Source organism: Leopardus geoffroyi, chromosome B1 (genome assembly GCF_018350155.1).
Source record: "Leopardus geoffroyi isolate Oge1 chromosome B1, O.geoffroyi_Oge1_pat1.0, whole genome shotgun sequence".
In the NCBI taxonomy this organism is placed as follows: domain Eukaryota; kingdom Metazoa; phylum Chordata; class Mammalia; order Carnivora; family Felidae; genus Leopardus; species Leopardus geoffroyi.
The window spans coordinates 166090031-166108300 of record NC_059327.1 but is presented as its reverse complement, the minus strand read 5'-3'; the positions used below and the strand labels follow the sequence as shown (position 1 = coordinate 166108300).

General features: G+C 40.2%; 1 protein-coding gene across 1 annotated transcript in view; it reads right to left on the bottom strand.

The window, feature by feature from the left end:
* GABRA4 (gamma-aminobutyric acid type A receptor subunit alpha4) overlaps positions 1 to 15346 on the bottom strand; it is a 67502-nt gene extending 52156 nt beyond the window's left edge. Inside the window, exons 1-2 of the mRNA XM_045474177.1 lie at positions 15077 to 15346; positions 14540 to 14658 (exon numbers count right to left, since the gene is read on the bottom strand). Of these exons, the coding sequence (XP_045330133.1) occupies positions 14540 to 14658; positions 15077 to 15162 (205 nt within the window). The 5' untranslated portion in view covers positions 15163 to 15346. The remainder of the gene's footprint in view (positions 1 to 14539; positions 14659 to 15076) is intronic.
* Between the last annotated feature and the right edge of the window lie 2924 nt (positions 15347 to 18270).

The following is an 18270-nucleotide window of genomic DNA, read 5'->3' as shown; positions in this document are numbered from 1 at the left end:
ACAGGAAAAAAAATGGTTTGAAAGAGAATTAGAAATTCTTTCTTGAATAACTATCTTAAGACAAATAGGGGTATCTGAATGGCTCAGTTGGTTGAGCTTCTGACTCTTGATTTTGGCTCAGGTCATGATCTCACAGTTTCGTGAGTTTGGGCCCCACATCCAGCTCTATGATAACAGTGCAGAGCCTCCTTGAGATTCTCCCTCTCTCTCTGCCCCTCCTCCCCCACTCACACTCTCTTTGCCTCCCTCAAAATAAATTAATTAAAATTTTTTTAATGTTTATTTATTTTTGAGAGAGAGAGAGAGACAGAGAGACAGAGCACAAGTTAGAAGGGGCAAAGAGAGAGGGAGACACAGAATCCAAAGCAGGCTCCAGGCTCAAAGCTGTCATCGCAGAGCCTGATGCAGGGTTCGAACCCACAAACTGTGAGATCGTGACCTGCGCCAAAGAATAAATAAATATATTTTTTAAAAGAGAAAAATATATCCTTTGTAAGTATAGTGAAAGAAAAGGTACAGATCAGATTGATCTATCAGAGGTTTTTTCATTTATAAATAGGTTATTTTAAATTTTATTTTAGAGACAGAGAGCATGAGCTAGGGAGAGAAGGAAAGAGAGAATCCTAAGCAGGCTCCATGCTCACGCTGAGCCTGACACAGGGCTCAATCCCATGGCCCCGGGATCATGACCTGAGCCAAAATCAAGAGTCAGACGCTCAACCGACTGAGCCACCCAGGCACCCCAATGAGTTTGCATTAAAAAAAATAATAACACCTTTGGAAAGCAGAGAAAATAAGTGTGAGAAGTTAACTGACTTTTCATTTGAATGACCAATTATAAACAACAACAAAAATATGGTAGCAATAAGCTCATTAAGCCAAAATGTTCCAGGAATAGATAGGCAATCCAAGAAGCTGATAATGTGTGTTGAATTTTAGAAAACAGAGCTTTTAACTCAAAGTGGTTCAAGAGTGGGACAAGTTATTCTGCTAGTTTCTTAAGAACTGCTAAAGTATCAAAAGCATTAAGTCGCTGCATGTCAGAGCAAAGGAGGTAAGTTACTTAGAACAATTAAGGTTGCATATGTCCTGACAACCGAACTGTTGTTTGACAAGATTCTTGAGAAATTAAAAGTTACTTCAAAGATCAATTTAGGGCAGTGGTTTTCAAATTGGAACTGAATCAGAATCACCTCGAAGGTTTGTTAGAGCACAGAATGCTGGGCTCCACCCTACACTTGCTGATTGACCTAAAGTGGAGCCTGGTAATTTGCATCTCTAACAGGTTCCTAGGTGATGCTGTTCACCTTATTCTAGTTTACAGACAATGCTCATCTGATTTCTAGAATAGTATTTACCAAAATATGTCCTATAAAATATTAAGACCGTAAGTGTTCTATGGGAGTGAGAGAAGCGTAGGAGAGGAATTAGGCCAACGTAATTTTTACTTACAAATTTATTTTAAGGTGCATGGGGTTATACTAATTCTTATAGTTATAATGATTCCATGACAATAATGGGTATTTTCTTTTTTTTAATATTTTTTAATGTTTATTTTATTTTTGAGAGAGAGAGAAGGAGTATGTGAATGGGGAAGGGGCAGAGAGAGAGGGAGACACAGAATCTGAAGCAGGATTCAGGCTCTGAGCTGGCAGCACAGAGCCTGAAGTGGAGCTCAAACCCATGAACCACAAGATCATGACAAAAGCTGAAGTTGGATGCCTAACTGACTGAGCCACCCAGGCACCCAATAATGGCTATTTTCAAATTCTTACATAATTCTTTCTTAATGATTCTTGAAAAATGTTTGCCTTCAGAATTACAATCCTAGTATTGTTGAGTTAGTTTGTGGCATTATTCAGTATTTGCTTTATATGATCACATAGGTCTTTCAGACAAAGCTAGATTCTGAAGATATGATTGGTAAAGAGATTTCATTTGGACACTCATTCAATAAACATCTATTGAGTGAGCATCTGCTGTGTGCCAGGTTCCATACTAGGCCCTGGTGCTTCAGTGGGAAACAAGACTTAAGAGCTTCCTGCCTCAGGGAGTTAATGTGCTATTAGGGAAATCTGAGTATAAGTAATCAAGAAATAAATTACATGGGAGGATCTTGTCATTCATAAGAGATATAAAACAGGCTGGTAATTGAGTTAGAGACTGGGAAAGCCTAGATGTTGTAGCCCTTCTTCAAAGCAGTAACTTTTAAACTGAGACCTGGAGGGTAAGCATGAGGCATTGGAGGAACCAAAAGAATTGCATCACAGGCATAAAGAACTTCAGGGAAGAAAGCTTAGAGGCGGGAGAGGCCTTAGTGTGCTCGGGGACCAGGAAAGAGGCCAGTGGGGCTGGGGCCAAGCAGGTAAGGAAGAAAATGATAAGAAATGGAAGCCACATAAACAGAATGAAAACCAGAGTCAGGGGACAGAGATCCGCTCCTGAGCTGATATTCTAAAGTGGCATATTTTAAGCAACATATTTATACTACACATTATGGTGACAGTTGTTAAAACTACATGGAAAAGAACTATTAGAGATCCCACTGACAGATGGGCAACACATAAAGAGGTTGTTATGGGTTGAATTATGCTCTTTCCAAATTCATATGTTGAAGTCCTAACCCCCAGTACCTCAGAATGTACCTGTATTTGGAGTTAGGGTCTTTAAAAAAGGGAATTAGGTTAAAATGAGGTCATTAAGATGGGTTCTAATCCAATGTGACTGGTGTCCTTCTAAGAAGAGGAGATTAGGACACAGAAACACACAGAAGAAAGACCATGTGAATGAAGACAGAGAAGATAGCCATCCACAAGCAAAGGAGAGTGGACATAGAAGAAACCAACCCTCTGCTGACATCTTGAACTTGCTGCCGTTTAAGCCACCTGTCTGTAGTATTTTGTTATGGCAGCCCAAACAAAAGAATACAGAAATGCAAAAGAAACAATTTTTCCCTGTTCTTTCCCAACGTTTTCTCCCTCTGATATTCAGTACAGCTCTGCCTTAGGCTGTGAGGAAGTTTGATTTTTATCCCTTAATCATTGGGAGGCCATCAAGAGTTTGAAGTAAGGAAATTATGTGACCTGAATTATATTTTTTATAAGATCACTCTGGCAGTTGTACGGACAATAAATTATAGGGAGGCAAGTGTAGAAGAAGGGCTCTTATAAGAGGCTTCTGTATTAGCCCAGCCGAGAAATGATGGTGGCCTACACTGGGAATATGGCAGTGGGGATGGAGTGTGGACAGATCAGTGGGCGTGCTGGTGTGAAACTAACTCACCGGGAATGGGTTTTTTTCCAAAGAGCAATAAACAGAGATATAATATTCTATGTATTGAAGGCCTACTACATGCCAGGCAGGATACTAGCCTCTTTCCATATACTATTTCATTTAATTTTCACAATACCCTCCCAGGGTGATATTATCATTAGGATTTTATGGATCTGGAAACTGAGCTCACAGAATTTAAATATAATAAGCCAGAGCCAGAATTATAACCCCCTTGTAGTGATCTCCAAAATATGTTCTGGCTTTAGTATGCTAATGATATCATTAAATAAAAAACAATAATTAATTGCTTATATAATTTTCTATCTACAACATAACATGCCATACCTAAATTTCCTAAATTTTGTTTATGTTTAAGTTCTGAACAGTGTTCTTGCAGCTCTTTCTATGTCTTTGCTCTTATCATAGCTTGTTTGATTCTTTCTTTCTCCCCTTAACAGTAAAATGAAATCTTAATGCTCCTTGAAGTTCCCAACTAGTATAGCACATTGCACATACTAGGTGGTCAATAACTATGTGTCCGTGTTCTTAGTATCACCGCACTAGTGATTCAAAAACTTCCCAAAAAGAAAAATTACTTGGATTCATGTGTTACACCAGTTAAGCTAAAAATATTTCCTGATTAAAGCTGAAACTGTGTCTTATTTATATTTGTATCCTTTCCCAGAACTAATCTCCGGCCTTAAACGTAATAGGTTTCCAATAAATCAGTTTTCTATGAATAATGGTCGCTATGTAATTAAGAGCAATTCTTAGAGACGCTTCCTCTAACACTACTGTTTAGGATGTTCAAATCAACCTTACTAAGAGCATAATTACATAGAAACCAGATAATTTTGAGCTTGGAAGGACTTCTCATAATGTTACATGCATTTGTGTAACATCAAAGACATATTTTATTTAAAAAATCTGACTTCTTTGGTAATAGGGAAGTGATTTTTTAATCTACAAAATGTAGTTGGCATTTTGTAAGGCAAACAAAGTGATCTGCAATAGTATTGAAAGAAAGAACCAAGACTACTAAGATCAAATGCAAAGGAATATTCCCATCTTATTAATGAATCTAACTTGGGTGCAAAGTAGGAAGACAATTAATAATATATGAGATAATTTTCCACTATTAACTTTACTTCAGCTGTACAGACCTGGTCAAAGGATATAACGATCTAATTTCTTGCCCAATAACAGTGTCCAATTTGCTGTCACACCAGGAAAAAGACCTAATGTGTCTGGCTGATTATGGAAATGGTTAATCCTGTTCACATTTTGTCCCCAGCTATGCACTTGAGGACATATTTATGGTTTTCCAGCCACTTAAATTCATGCATCAAGCTACATCTTACAAAACGCTGCTGATGTATTTCCAAAACTCAAGAGATTTAACGTATTTAGGAGGTACAATAACAACAAGGAATCTTGAGTGATATATTTAAAGAAATCTATAATTTAGTTTGTCATCAAAAAATACAGAAATGCTAGCCTTCCTGCCTGGTAAACAAAGAAAAGGTATCCATTGATGTCACAGAGAAAACAGAATGGTATAGAGTTTTACTTAAATGACATTAAAGATTAGTGCTTCCTATGTCCTATGATCCTTCTATCAATCCAGGTCACCTTTTTAAATAATTAAACTAATTAAATAAATAAGAAAAGCATCAGGGCCAAAGATGAAAATGCAATTCACAGAAAGAAAATTCTTGTAGGCATTAAAGGTTTGAGAAGACATCCAACCACATTAGAAATCAGAAAATTCTAATTATTTCACAATTAAAGACCATTTCAAGTATGGTTGAAGGGTTTGTGGATCCTGAATCTCATATTCATTGTAAATGAGAGTTTTAATTTGTAAAACTACCACAGAAAACAGTTTGGCATTATCTCATCAAGTTGAACTCCCACTTACACTAAGATCCAGAAAAATCCATTCCTGGATGTATATGCAAAAGAAACTTTTGCACATTTACAGCAGGAAATTTGGGCCAGAATATTCACAGCAACACAATCTTGGAAACAAGCAAAATGCCTACTGCCAACAGAGAAGATGAATAAACTAGTTCCTATGAAGTGGGAATATCACACAGCAGTCAAATGAATGATCTATAGCAATATGCATCAGCAAGAATGAACCTTAGCATACACAATTAAGTGGGGGGAGAAAAACACCAAAAGCTCATATATAACGTGTTCCAAGCCAATACATTTCCTAATTTAAAATTTTAAAAATTGAGCCAAAATAAGATTCAAAGAAAACCTATGAAATAATTTAAGAAGGACTTGGAGCAGTGGTTGCTTCCCATGGGGCAGACAGGGAGAAAAGATGAAGGAGACTACATAGCAGGATGGAAGTTATCAAAGTTGTACAGTTTAATGACTGAACTGGTGTCTACTCTATCGCAGTGAATGAGTCCATAGATGGATGGGTAGTTAAAAAGAAGGTTATGTGTGGACGATAATGGGTGTTATTGGTGAACCAAGTATTTTTAATCCAGAATCCAATTCCGTGCACAAGAGGCTTTTAAAAATAAATACAATAAAAAGGCCTAGGCAGTAATATCATGCAGGTTGATGTATTTTTCACCTAAAAGGAAACTAACAACCCAGGGAAATATTATCTAAATAAATATCCATAAAGTTGCAAATAGGCTCTATCTAGTTTACAGGGCCTACTTTGGGAAACACCAAAGGCATGTTGCATATCCTTGCCCTGCCCGAAAGAAAATGCAAATATACGATAGAGAGCAGCAGTAGATCTTTTTTGCTAAACTGAGAGAAGAACAAAGTACATTCGCGTTCTGGGTTCTATAGTCCCTTGTCTTTCTCTCAGTTATTCTTTCCCTCCATTGTAATATTAACGTACCCCCTACTAGGTGATCCCCTACAGATGTATTCTGATATTTCTCATCTGAAAAGAAGGCAACCTTCCCTCTTTCTCTTGCTTTTCACATCGTGAACTTCTGGGGAAAAAAAAAATCCATTATTGCCTCTCATTCTTCCTTTTCTATTCACTCTACCATCTCTCGTAACCTGGTTTTCATGCCCAGGATCCACGCAAATCCCTTTTGTCAATATCATTCATATCTCTGACACAATTCCCACAGATTTAAAAAAATAATTTAATCTCTCCCACTTTTAAACAGGCTCAGGTCATGATCTCACAGCTTGTGAGTTCAAGCCCGGCATCAGGCTCTGTGCTGAAGCTCAGAGCCTGGAGCCTGCTTCGGATTCGGTGTCTCCCTCTCTCTCTACCCTCCCCTGCTTGCACTCTGTCTCTCTCTCTCTCTCTCTCTCTTTCTCAAAAAAATAAACATTAGAAATATTAAAAATAAGTTAAAATAGAAAGGCTCTCTTGATCCTACTTCTCCTTCCATTTACCACCCCATTTCTCTGCTGCCCCGTACAATAATTTAATACAAATGTCCAAAGACTCCTCCCATTCTTTCAATGTCTCCCAATCAGACCTCCACACCCATCACAGCACCAAAACTGCTCCTGTCAAAATCACTGACCATGCAGATATCGCTGAATGTAGTGATCAATTTTATGTTCTTATCTTTCTTAATCTGTCAGGAGCATTAAGAAGTAAATGATCAATCCCACCTCCTTTTTTTTTTTTAATTTTTAATGTTTATTTATTTTGGGGAGAGAGAGACAGAGCGTGAGTGGGGGAGGGGCAGAGAGAGAGAGAGGGAGACACAGAATCCTAAGCAGTTTCCTGGCTCTGAGCTGTCAGCAAAGAACCTGAGGCAGGGCTCAAACCCACGAATGCTGAGATCATGACCTGAGCTGAAGTCAGTCTTCTAACTGACTGAGCCACCCAGGGCCCCCCCCCCTTTTTTTTTTTTAATTTTTAAATGTTTATTTTTGAGAGGGGGGGGAGAGGGAGTCCTCTTTTTCTTTTAAGTTTATTTATTTTGAGAGAAAAGAGAGTGGGGAGGGGCAGTGAAAGGGGGAGATACAGAATCCCAAGCAGACTCCACACCATCAGCAAAGATGGCTGGAACATATGAACTCTGAGATAATGACCTGAATGACACCAAGAGTCCGAGGCTTAACCGACTGAGCCACCCATGCACCCCCACCTCCTATTCTAAACAAATATCTATATCTATCTATTTATATTTATATATTTTTAATTTAACATCCAGTATGCATACTCTGAGATTTTCCTCCTACCCAAAGGCCACTCCTCACTTGGTCTTCCTGAGACAGAGATTCCTCTTCTCTCCCACCTCTTAACACTGGAGACTTCAGAGTCCTATATTTGTACCTCTTCTCTATCATCCTTAATCTCTTGATGATCCCTTTAGTCTTATGGCTTTAAATACCATATATAGTGACATACCAATCGTCCCTGCTTTTCAGACTTACCTCCACTTAATGTCCAATTGGCATCTCAAATTTAACATATCCACATACAAATTGTTCATCCACACCCCGAATCTGCTTCTGCCACAGTGTCGGCAAGTCTATTTCTCCAGGCGTTCAACTCAAAAACTTTGGAGTCAAATTTGACCCCTCCCTTTTCCTCACATCCCACATTCTAGCTGTCGTCAGTGGACTAGACCTTTGAAACATAGCCAGAAACCCATCATTTCTTCCAACTTTACAAGCTTCACTGCCACCAACTTGGTCAAAATATCCATCATCTCTCGCCTAGTTAATTGTGAAAACCTCTCTGCCTTTGCCCTTGACCCTGAGTGCCTGTTGGCAATACAAAAACCAAGGTGGGCTTTTGAAAATTAGGCAGTTCAGGTTTTGCCCCTGTTGGAATCTCTCTAATCACTTTTGATATGAATCACAGTAAAAGCAAAGCCCTTACCAGCTTGCAAAGCTTTATACAACCTCATCTTTGTATCACACTAACCCCTTCTCACTCTTCAGTCCTGCTGAACTTTACTGCAGTGACACTGATTTCCATGCTTAGCACTTTGGCACATAGAGTTCCTTCAACCCAAATGTGGCTTATGCTTTTACCTATACTTAGGATCACTGTTCAAATACCACCTTCTCAGGTGCCTGGGTGGCTCAGTCGGTTAAGTGCCTGACTCTTGGTTTTGGCTCAGGTCATGATCTCATGGCTCCTAGGTTCAAGCCCCATGTGGGATTCTACACTGACAGCATAGAGCCTGCTTGGGATTCTCACGCTCTCTCTCTGGCCCTCTCCTACTCATTCTCTCTCTCTCTCTCTCTCTCTCTCTCTCTCTCTTTCCCTCCCTCTCTCACAAAATAAATAAATAAACTTTAAAAATCACCTTCTCAACGAAGTCTTTCTTACCAACTTTGTTAAAACTGCAACTCCTCCCTGCTTTATATTACTCCATAGCAGTTATCGACTTCTGACACTCTATATTCTATTTATTTCTGTTGTTCATTTTCTGTCCCTTTCACTAAAGTGTCAGCTCATGAAGGTAGGGAACTGCATCTCTATTGTTCACTAATGCATTCCAGTGCCATCCTAGAATCATGCCTGGCACATATTATATGATTAGTAAGTAGTTAATGAAAAGTGAACCAAACGAAATATCTCCATGTGGCCAGACTTATCTTACTTACGTCTTGGAAGGTTTTGAAAAAGGTTTTTCTCATGCCTCCTTCCTAAGACATTCCATTCTCTTGACTTCTAGAAATTCACACTCTCCTAGTGCCCACCTACATATCACAGTCTCCTCTTTTACATCCTTCTCTGGCAATTCTGTGTTCTGCCTTTCCTCAACCGTTAATGCTCTTTGAGGTTTGGTTCAGGGCTCTTTGTGCCTTCATACTCTTCTTTAGCATCTATTCTCACAGTGATATATGCTGGTGACTCTTGCATATCTCTAAACAAAACTCTTGTCTGATATCCAAACAAGTACAACCGCTAGGACTCCTTATATGTATCCTAAACTCAACGTATCCACACATGATTTCTTGATTTCACGCCCATCTCTCTTCTTCCTCCCCACCTCCTTAATTTAAATAACACCATCCTCTGCCCATTTTCTCAAAATAAAAATCCAGGGGTCATTTTTTGATTCCTCCCTTTCCTTTACCACCCATATGAAATCCAGAACCAATTAATAGTTCAATTATATTTCCAAAATGTATCTTAATTTTTTCCACTTAACTCCATTTTACTACATCTACCACCTCATTTCAACCCACCACTAACTTCAGAGAACCTCTCATCCCCCACCACACACACACACACACACACACACACACACACACACACATAAACCTTCTTCACTGGTCTCTTTGCTTCCAGTATTGCCCAACCTCTATATCCTTCCTTTTATTAAGCAGCAGTCAGAGGAATCATGATACAAAGTCACACCAAGTCATTCATTCTCTCCACCTAAAAAACTCCAATGGCTTCCAGGTTCACTAAAAGAAAGATCTAAACTCTTTTACTAAAGGTCTTGCATGATCTGGTCTTTGTTTACCATCACAAGCTAGAACTGTGAGAATCTTCCTCTTGCTTTCTTACTACCTTCATGGAACTCCCTTTCCCGGACTCCCTTCATTGCCTATATCACACTAAATTCTTATCTACCTTAGGATCCTTAAACTTGCCTTTTTGTTCTATCTGAGAACAACTATTGCTTACCTTTTCTATGTCTGTCACCCTTAGGTCTCAGCTTAAGAGACTTCCTTGACCACTGTGCTGAAATAGACCCCTTATCCAATTTATTCTCTATCTTAGCATGCTATTGGATTGTCCCATGGGGAGATCTTTAATTATTTAGTTGTTTCTCTGTAGTTTTATCTCTCTACTACACTGCTTAGCCATATAGTTCACGAGGGCCTTTGTCTGATTCAGAATTACATCTTTACAAGCTCACATTGTTCCTGATACATAGTGGTCTCAATAGGTATTGGTTCAACAAATGAATGCATAAGTGGGTGTGACAAATCAAAAGAGAATGAAGCTTTATTTTTCTGTCACCCTGTGGATTTTAAGTGTTCTTTCGTCTATATACTTTCAAAAATATATTCTCTGTAGACTCAATAAAGCTAGCACAAGGTTAGTGCATTAATTTAATGTTCAGGTTAGGATATGGATCATGTGAAACATTGCAAGAATATTTTTATTTCTATAGTAAAGATGTTCCAAATATACCAAAGTATATATACTTCTCCATATTTGCTTTCCCATTTTAAAATGTTATTAAAGCTTTAGAATAAAAGTTCTCATTTCACTCCTTTGAGGGAAATGTAGTTTTGCTTATTTTAATAACCTAATTAGAAACAAGAAGGTATGTTAATGAAAATTCCACTCTTGGTAAACAGAGGATGTTTTTAAAAAGCCTTAGAAGTGGATGTCGCAATAGACCAGCTGCCTGGTGTATTAGTGGCCTTGTCTATGAGTAGTTTTAGGGTTCTTGAGCAATTCATTGGAACTTTTCTCAGCCTCCCCTCTAACATAGGGAGGATGCCCACCCTGCTTATCTCTGCTAATCTTATTAAGCATTATATGCAAAAAGGTTTTGGGGCACCCAGGAGGCTCAGCTGGTTAAGCGTGGGACCCTTGATTTTCACTGGGGTCATGATCTCACGTGAGTCTGAGCCCCACATCTGGCTCTGCGCTGACAGTGAGGAGCCTGCTTGGGATTCTCTCTCTCTCTCTCTCTCTCTCTCTCTGTCTCTCCCTCTCTCTTTCTCAAAATAAATAAATAAACTTAAAAAAAAGGATTCCAAACTATAGAGGACTCCACTAATGTGGAGTTCTACTATGTTGGTGACCAACCTTGCAAAACTGACCTAATGGTCAGTTCCCATTTCAGGGAGTTTGTGCAAGAGGATCTAAGGCAACTGTCTCTAATTGATGCATTTATTATTCCAGACCACGTGCCTCAAAAGATTGAAATGCACAAAGGTAGCGTAATCCGGCAATAAAATGGAAGTGGGTAAGGGCTGACTTCCTAAACGATCTCCTGGTGGTTAGCTATGCATTTTTAAGACCACATGTAACAGTGTGGAAAGTGGCTAAGAGCACAGGGGACTGATTTTCTAGTTTCTTTGTGGAGAGCTTCACTTGTGAGCCACTTCTAAGCAGGTGCAAGCTACTTCAGGATGACGGCAGACTGATTTGTCAGAGGCCAAAAGAACTATACCCCTTCAGAAGTCCCAATCTGGCTTCTCTCACCATGCCTCCTTCCTTCTCTTCTCACCTTTTCCCCTTTTCTTCTCCAATGGGAGAACGTGGGAGACAAGGGAGAGGAGACCCTGGAGGGATGAAAAGAAGAGAACCATTTCAGTTCCTTTTACTTCCCGGTTGCAAGCTGTGCTGCTGAGTTAAAAATATGTAATTTAGTTTCCAAATCTATTCCAACCCCTGCCGGCCTACTGAGCAATCACAAACCATCCAATTTCAATTCAAATCTTTGCTTTTAGCTTTATTTTAAATGGAACACAGCTAAGTTGTATAAACAGATATAAAGTAAACGCTCTACAAAGAGCAGAAGTGGGATTAAAGGAACCAGGAAGTAAATCTGTATTTATAGCATACCGGTCAAAATCCGAATTGTTTTCATTTTATTTTTAAAATGCCAAACTTGCCACAAAGTACTGAAATGTCAAAGAAGGGACCAAACTTGCAGCACATCCAAGAGTCTGTGCTAAGTGTGAGTTTTCTTATTATTTTCAGCGATGCTTGTTTATAACATCCTGTAAACAGATTACACAGTTTTCTGCAGGTGAGAATTACTATCCCTCTGTCATGTTTGGAATGCTATGAATTTACAGAGAATGACCCATTTCTTAAAAGATGAATCACATTTACCACAAATATTTATGAGCATAGCCCAAAAATTGTGTGACATCGTGCATTTTTAATGATTAATCAACTGCTAACACTTGAAGTAACATGAATTCCACCTCTTCCCATAAAGCTATGAAAGTATCTCCAGGTGGATAATGTACATCACCTAGCAGTGACAAGTAAGATGACTAATAATGCCCTTGAGACGTTTCAGCCATATTGCAGCTGGCCAAAATCCAGTAATGGCTCATGTTGACTGATTTCATTCATTTTATTGTCTATATAATACCATGGGAGAGGATAGCTGGTTCAAAAGGATTCATCCGCAATGGACACCTTCTTCTTTTTGAGTTATACTTGCATTATAACCAACGGGGGAGATACTATTGTAACTTTTGCCATTTAATAATAAAACCATACCATTTCTTTTGTAACTTTTCACTTTAATTTATGTGCAGGTACATCAATTCTCCAATAAATATTTAAACTCCTGTGATTTCGTATTTCTGTTATTTTTCCCCCTTACTTCAAATGTCATGTTTAAAACTTTTACAGGCAGATAAATCCTCTTTTATTGAGACAATAGAGTCTTTAATGGTATCACATTGTCTGAAATATTCTCGGCAAATTTTTTTCTTGGGGGGTGGGATATATAGTGATAACTTCCCCATCACTTGTGAAAGATCATGCGCTGGCAAATGATTCACTTCTGTAAGGAAGCCTCTTTCCAGATTTGCACGGAGGCAAATGCAGTGCGGAGCATCCTACTGCTGAGGCAATGTGAGGAGAACCTTTCATCCTTCTCATCCATATTTGTCACTGTCAACACGCCAAAAAATCAATTAATACCCTCAATGGCCCCCTAGCACCTTCTCAACAAAATCCAGAAAAAAAGTTGGGGATCAGAAAGCCTGATTCCAGACAACCATTAATATGCTATGTGTCCCTGTAAAATCACTTTCCATTTCTAATCTTCAGTGTCCCCATTTGTCAAATGAGGAGAACCAGACTAGTCAGACTCCAAAGAATCATCCAGCTCCACTCTATCCAATTCTGTTTTACTTCTGATAATTCTTTCAAACCACAGACAGGGTCTAATTCTGTCTTCATTCCCAGGAATGTCCTACTCCCGTTCACTTTCTCTATTCTCTCATCATCCTATCTCTTATACACTCTCAGGAGGAAGCTTGAAGTCCCCTGTGCTGCTAACATCATGTGATGCTCACCACGTAGCATCTGATATCATCTCCGTCTTCATGGGTTTGTCTCTCATAAATATACAACCTGACCTGGGTTCACATCCTGCCCATGCCACTTACCACACTTACCAACTGTGAACTTGAACTGGTTACTTAGCCTCCCAAGCCTAAATTTCTTCATCTATAAAATGGGGATGGTAATAACTTACTCTCAGCAATGCCTATAAAATGCCTGGTGTATATGCCAATTCAAATAAATAAATAAATAAATAAATAAATAAATAAATAAATACAATATTAGTGCTTATTATTGTTACTCCTACTCCTACTCCTACTAGAGGCTCTTTTAAGACACAGCCTAGGTCTTGATCAACTCATTTCCCAGTAGGCTCAGAGTAGTTGGAAAGAAGAGGGACTTGGTGGTCGGGTCCTGAACTGACACTTGGGGTGAAGTCACGTGTTCTCCCTGAACTGGACCCAGCGGGTGTCTGAGGTTAAGAATTGTATCTTCAGATTCTGTGAACACAGTGCCTAGCAAAACGCTTGCCACATAAATTCTCATTATATAAGCAAATGGAATATGAATATGAAAAGGAGCAACCGTAGGGTTAATGGATGCGCAATAGGGTTAATTAGAGCTGCTGTAAATACTTAAGGAAGAAATAAAGCTGAAACACCTCTAACTCCAAAGTCTTGGGAGGGAAGTAAATGACCTCTCCCCAAATGAAGTAAAAATTGATCCCACTGTGTAAGAGAACAGGAAAGGACTGGGTTCTCTAGCAGAGCAGGCAGCTTCGTGCCCCAGATTCTTGTCCTAGGTAGAGCACGGTGGCGAGGTTTTGGCAGAGGAACAAATACCACGTGGGAGGACAAGGGACTTCGGATCAGTTGCCTCAAGTGCAACCAGCTCTGAGCGAAGCGGCCAGGTGCAGGGGAAGTCCGTTCTCAGGGCGCAGCGCAGCTGGGCAGCCGAGCCCCACGTTCCCGTTTTTGACTCTTTCTCTCCAACCTCCCCCACCCAGCAGTCAGGTCCCGGAAGGTAATTAGTGTGGGGGAGAGGCAAAGCTTCTGAGTCTGCAGGGAGATGGGAAAGTAAGGGTGGAGGCGGTCTTCTTGTCAGAGGTCTCATCAAGGTGGGGGGGGGGCGGGGAGAGAGAGGAAGGGAGGGAGGGAGAGAGAGAGAGAGAGGGGAAGAGATTTTCCATTTTTGCACTCGAGGCATACCTAATGATATTCCCACAGACAGACAGACAGGCAGACCGAGAGAGGGACAGACAGGACACACTTGAGCGTTTGAAATCTTTCATACCCCCAAATCCAGGACGCAGCCTGTTGTCATAACCATCGAGTAAGCTGTCCAGGATGCGGGTAAAATTTTCCGGGCATAATTTCTCCTCCTTTTGGTTTTGTCCTGGGGATTCGTTTAAACTGCAAACGCAAAAAAAAAAAAAAAAAAAAGAAAGAAAGAAAGAAAAAGAAAACGGCGTAAGGGGTTGTTTTAAGAATCGATTACAGAACAGGTGGAAACAGGTTTATCTTCTAGGGAAAGAGACTTTTGCCCCAAGCTACAAGAGGCAGGTCTGAAGGATGGGGGGGGGGGGGGGGACAGAGAAATGGTCGGGAAAGGCGCACCCTGAGCACACGCACCCCCAAACCCACACTCTTCTTGCACCCGGTGCCCCTTCTGCTCTCCGCGTCTACGCGGTCGCAGAAAAGCCTAGCTTCGGTCCCTGACCTTACAGCGGAAACAGGAGGGTCTGGTTTGCCCTGGGAGGGGCGGCGGCCGGAGGGGGCTCGGAGCTGGCCACTTCTCCACCCTTGCCCCTCAGGACCCCAAAGAACTCACCAAGCCGCCAGGCAAAGGAAGTGCAGGAGGGCGAAACTGACCCGGGAGGACGTGGCGATCGCGGGTACCTTCTTGGCAGAAACCATCTTTGCAACATGCCATACTTTAAGCCTGTTCACGTTTCCAGGCTCTCAAGATGCCCTGAGCAGGGTGCGAGGCGAGGGCAGAGGCTCTCCGCGGCGTGCGCACACTCGCGCTCACACTCGCCCGCGCTCACACTCGCCCGCGCTCAGCCAGCCCGAGCCGCGGTGGGCGCGTGTGTGCACGCGGGCCAGGGGGAGGCGGAACCTGCCTTTCCTCGCCCCCTCCTTTTCTCGCTGAGCTCTCAATGTGTATGGAGAGCTATGTATACCGCTCAACACCCTTTCGTGCCCGCACCGTGGAGCCTCCGAGGTTAACCTCAGCGCGCTGGCACGGAAAGGCTGAGCGAGTTGTCCCCAACCTTGAACTCTGGATTTCCGCCCCTCCTGGCGTCCGCCGCCCCCAACCCTAAGCGGGTCCCCGCCCACAGCAGTGCCTAGCCTCCACTTTTCCCTCCCCCCCCCACCCCCCGCTTCCTGCTGGGATTTGGATTTCACCAACGAAGCTCCTCTCTCAGGTTGTCTGAGGACCTGTTTTGTACCCATTTTCAAGGCTGAGGGGAAGGAGCGGGGGCATTAGGATGGCTGGGCGTGGGGACGGGAGACTGCGGCGAGCACAGGGGATCGAGGACGGACGGAAACAAACTTTGGGACTCTCCCCTTCAGGTGCTGGGGCGGAGTGGGGCGGCAAAGGAAAGAAGATTCTTCCTGGTGAGAGAGAGGGGTTGCAATTCACCGGGCACGCTCGCGCCAAACTTAGCAAGTGGACTTGAGCCTCATTCTGTTCGCAACGCGTTTGCCAAGCTGTTGCTGTGAACATAACACATTCCTTTACTACACTCGCTCCCACCTGGCACACACACACGCTCAGCTCGGCTGCCCCATCCTCTGCTGGAGAGGAGAGGAGAGGTGAAGACGAAGGACGTCGGGTCAAAATCACTTTCACTTTTGGTGACACTTCCTGCTCTTTTCTTTCACGATAGAGCTCCCTGACTTCCTGCGGTTGACCGCTTTAGGGGGCAGGAAAGGATGGCTGTGGAGACCGAGAGGAGACAGAAGAAAGGCAAATGTGTTGGGGGGGGGGGGGGTGGGAGGGGCTCAGTAGACCTGTTTAAAACGTTTATTATTGGTTCCAAGGGGGAAAGGTGTCTTTCACATTAATAGTGATGCAAATGGAAATTTGCATATGATGGACCAATGACCTAAGTGATTTCCAAAAAGTTAGTTCCCTGGAAACTGTCACCACCAATATTTATATTCTGTTTAGAACTTTGATGGTTTGTTCAAATTTGGATGACTCCTGGGCTGATTTGATATGAAAACAATAGGTTTTGTTTCAGTATCGTCATTAAAATTTTTCTTTGCAAAGGGGAAACCTTTCTGACCGCCCAAAGTGCTTAATCGCAGGGGTATGTATTCTGTGATATTCTATATTGTTTCCTTCATGGAATTTATTATACTTCATCCTAATTTTGTCTGTGTCATTCTTCTCTAAAGACCCCTTGAGGGTCTGGGCTGGTAATTATGATTTATCTGTGGATATTTTTTCTCTTATTACAGTGCATACCACATAGTACAAGGACAATAAATACTAATTGAATGAACAATTAAACACATTAATGAATTACCTACTCCCAGATCCATCCTAATTAATTTGGATGAAATTCAAACTTACTCTCATCGAAAAATGAAAATATTAGCGTCCTCCCCATATATGCCATGAAAGCATTTATTTCCACAGACTCTACACATAAAAACTTATAATACATCATATTATTATATCACGTTATAATATTTTTTTCAATCTGAATGCTTTCTTATACTTTCAGAACAGAATTTTATTTTTTTCTTACAATATCCATTTGAAATATAGAGATAGATATTGATATATACATATATATCAAAAAACAAATATAATGGCCTACGGGAGAAGAGGTTTCATATTGTTAAAGAAAATTATCTTTAAAATTTCAATTTTAAATATGTGAAACTAATACCTTCAAAGGTATGAAAAGAAGATTTCCCCCTTCAGTGTAGCTACTTCCAATTATTTTTTTGTTAACACATGTATTTAAGATCAACTGAAGATAATAGCATAGATATATCATTTTATTTTATTTCATAGCCTTTCATTTATGCTGTCTTTTATATTACTTAAAGAAGTTATATGTTGGGTGTTACTGTCTGAAATCTTTAAAAAATATTTTTTTGTCACTAGGAATTTTAAATTAACTCTAACATTAAAAAATTACAACTTACCAGAAGTTACAAATATCATTAAATATGCTATTATTTTTATATAAATTTCTATCCATTCTGATTCAGATTGTGAATGAATCCTGATTGCCTGTATATAACTGTACAGAAATATAAAGGTGTTAAAATTATACATATTAATGCCTTATTTAAAGTTAACAAAAGTCTTTCATTGCTATGCTTGATAGAATTTGAATTAGGTTCAATTACATAACTCCCAAACATCATTATGTTAAGCCAGCCACATATTATAAATTTATCATAAAGCCTTATCTCTGGTATGGTAGAATACAAGTGAAATAGATTGCCCTAATGCTGAAGTCTTACTTGAGAGTGTGCATACCTATGAAATGCCCTAAAAATTAATACAAAATTTTGTATTCACATAAGTATGTGCATTTTTCTTTGAGGCTCTTTATGACTTTCATCAGAGTTTCAAAGGCTATGGACAATGATAGTACAGACTAATGTTTTAAAATAAAAGATTAAATATATAATAGAACAATCAACCAAATAGGTGGAAAACATTTGTAACCAGTGTGTACCAAACATCTCTATCCCATTTGATACCCTTATTCATGGCCAGTTTCCATAGACCGTTATGTAGATCTTGGGTCTCCATTGAAGGTACTCAGCTCCATTTACTGTCAATTTGTCAAACATCCAATTAGCTTGGCACACAAAACTTTGGAGTGGTAATAAAATGAATTTGAAAGAATTCAACCTGTTTTTGTTTCCATTAATTGCCTCCCTTAATTTTATTTGTGTATATGTGTGTATGTTTTCAAAGTTTCTGAAAAAAAAAAATACTATTATCAAGTAACAGATTTTTTTTCTATATCTAATAGCAATGATTAG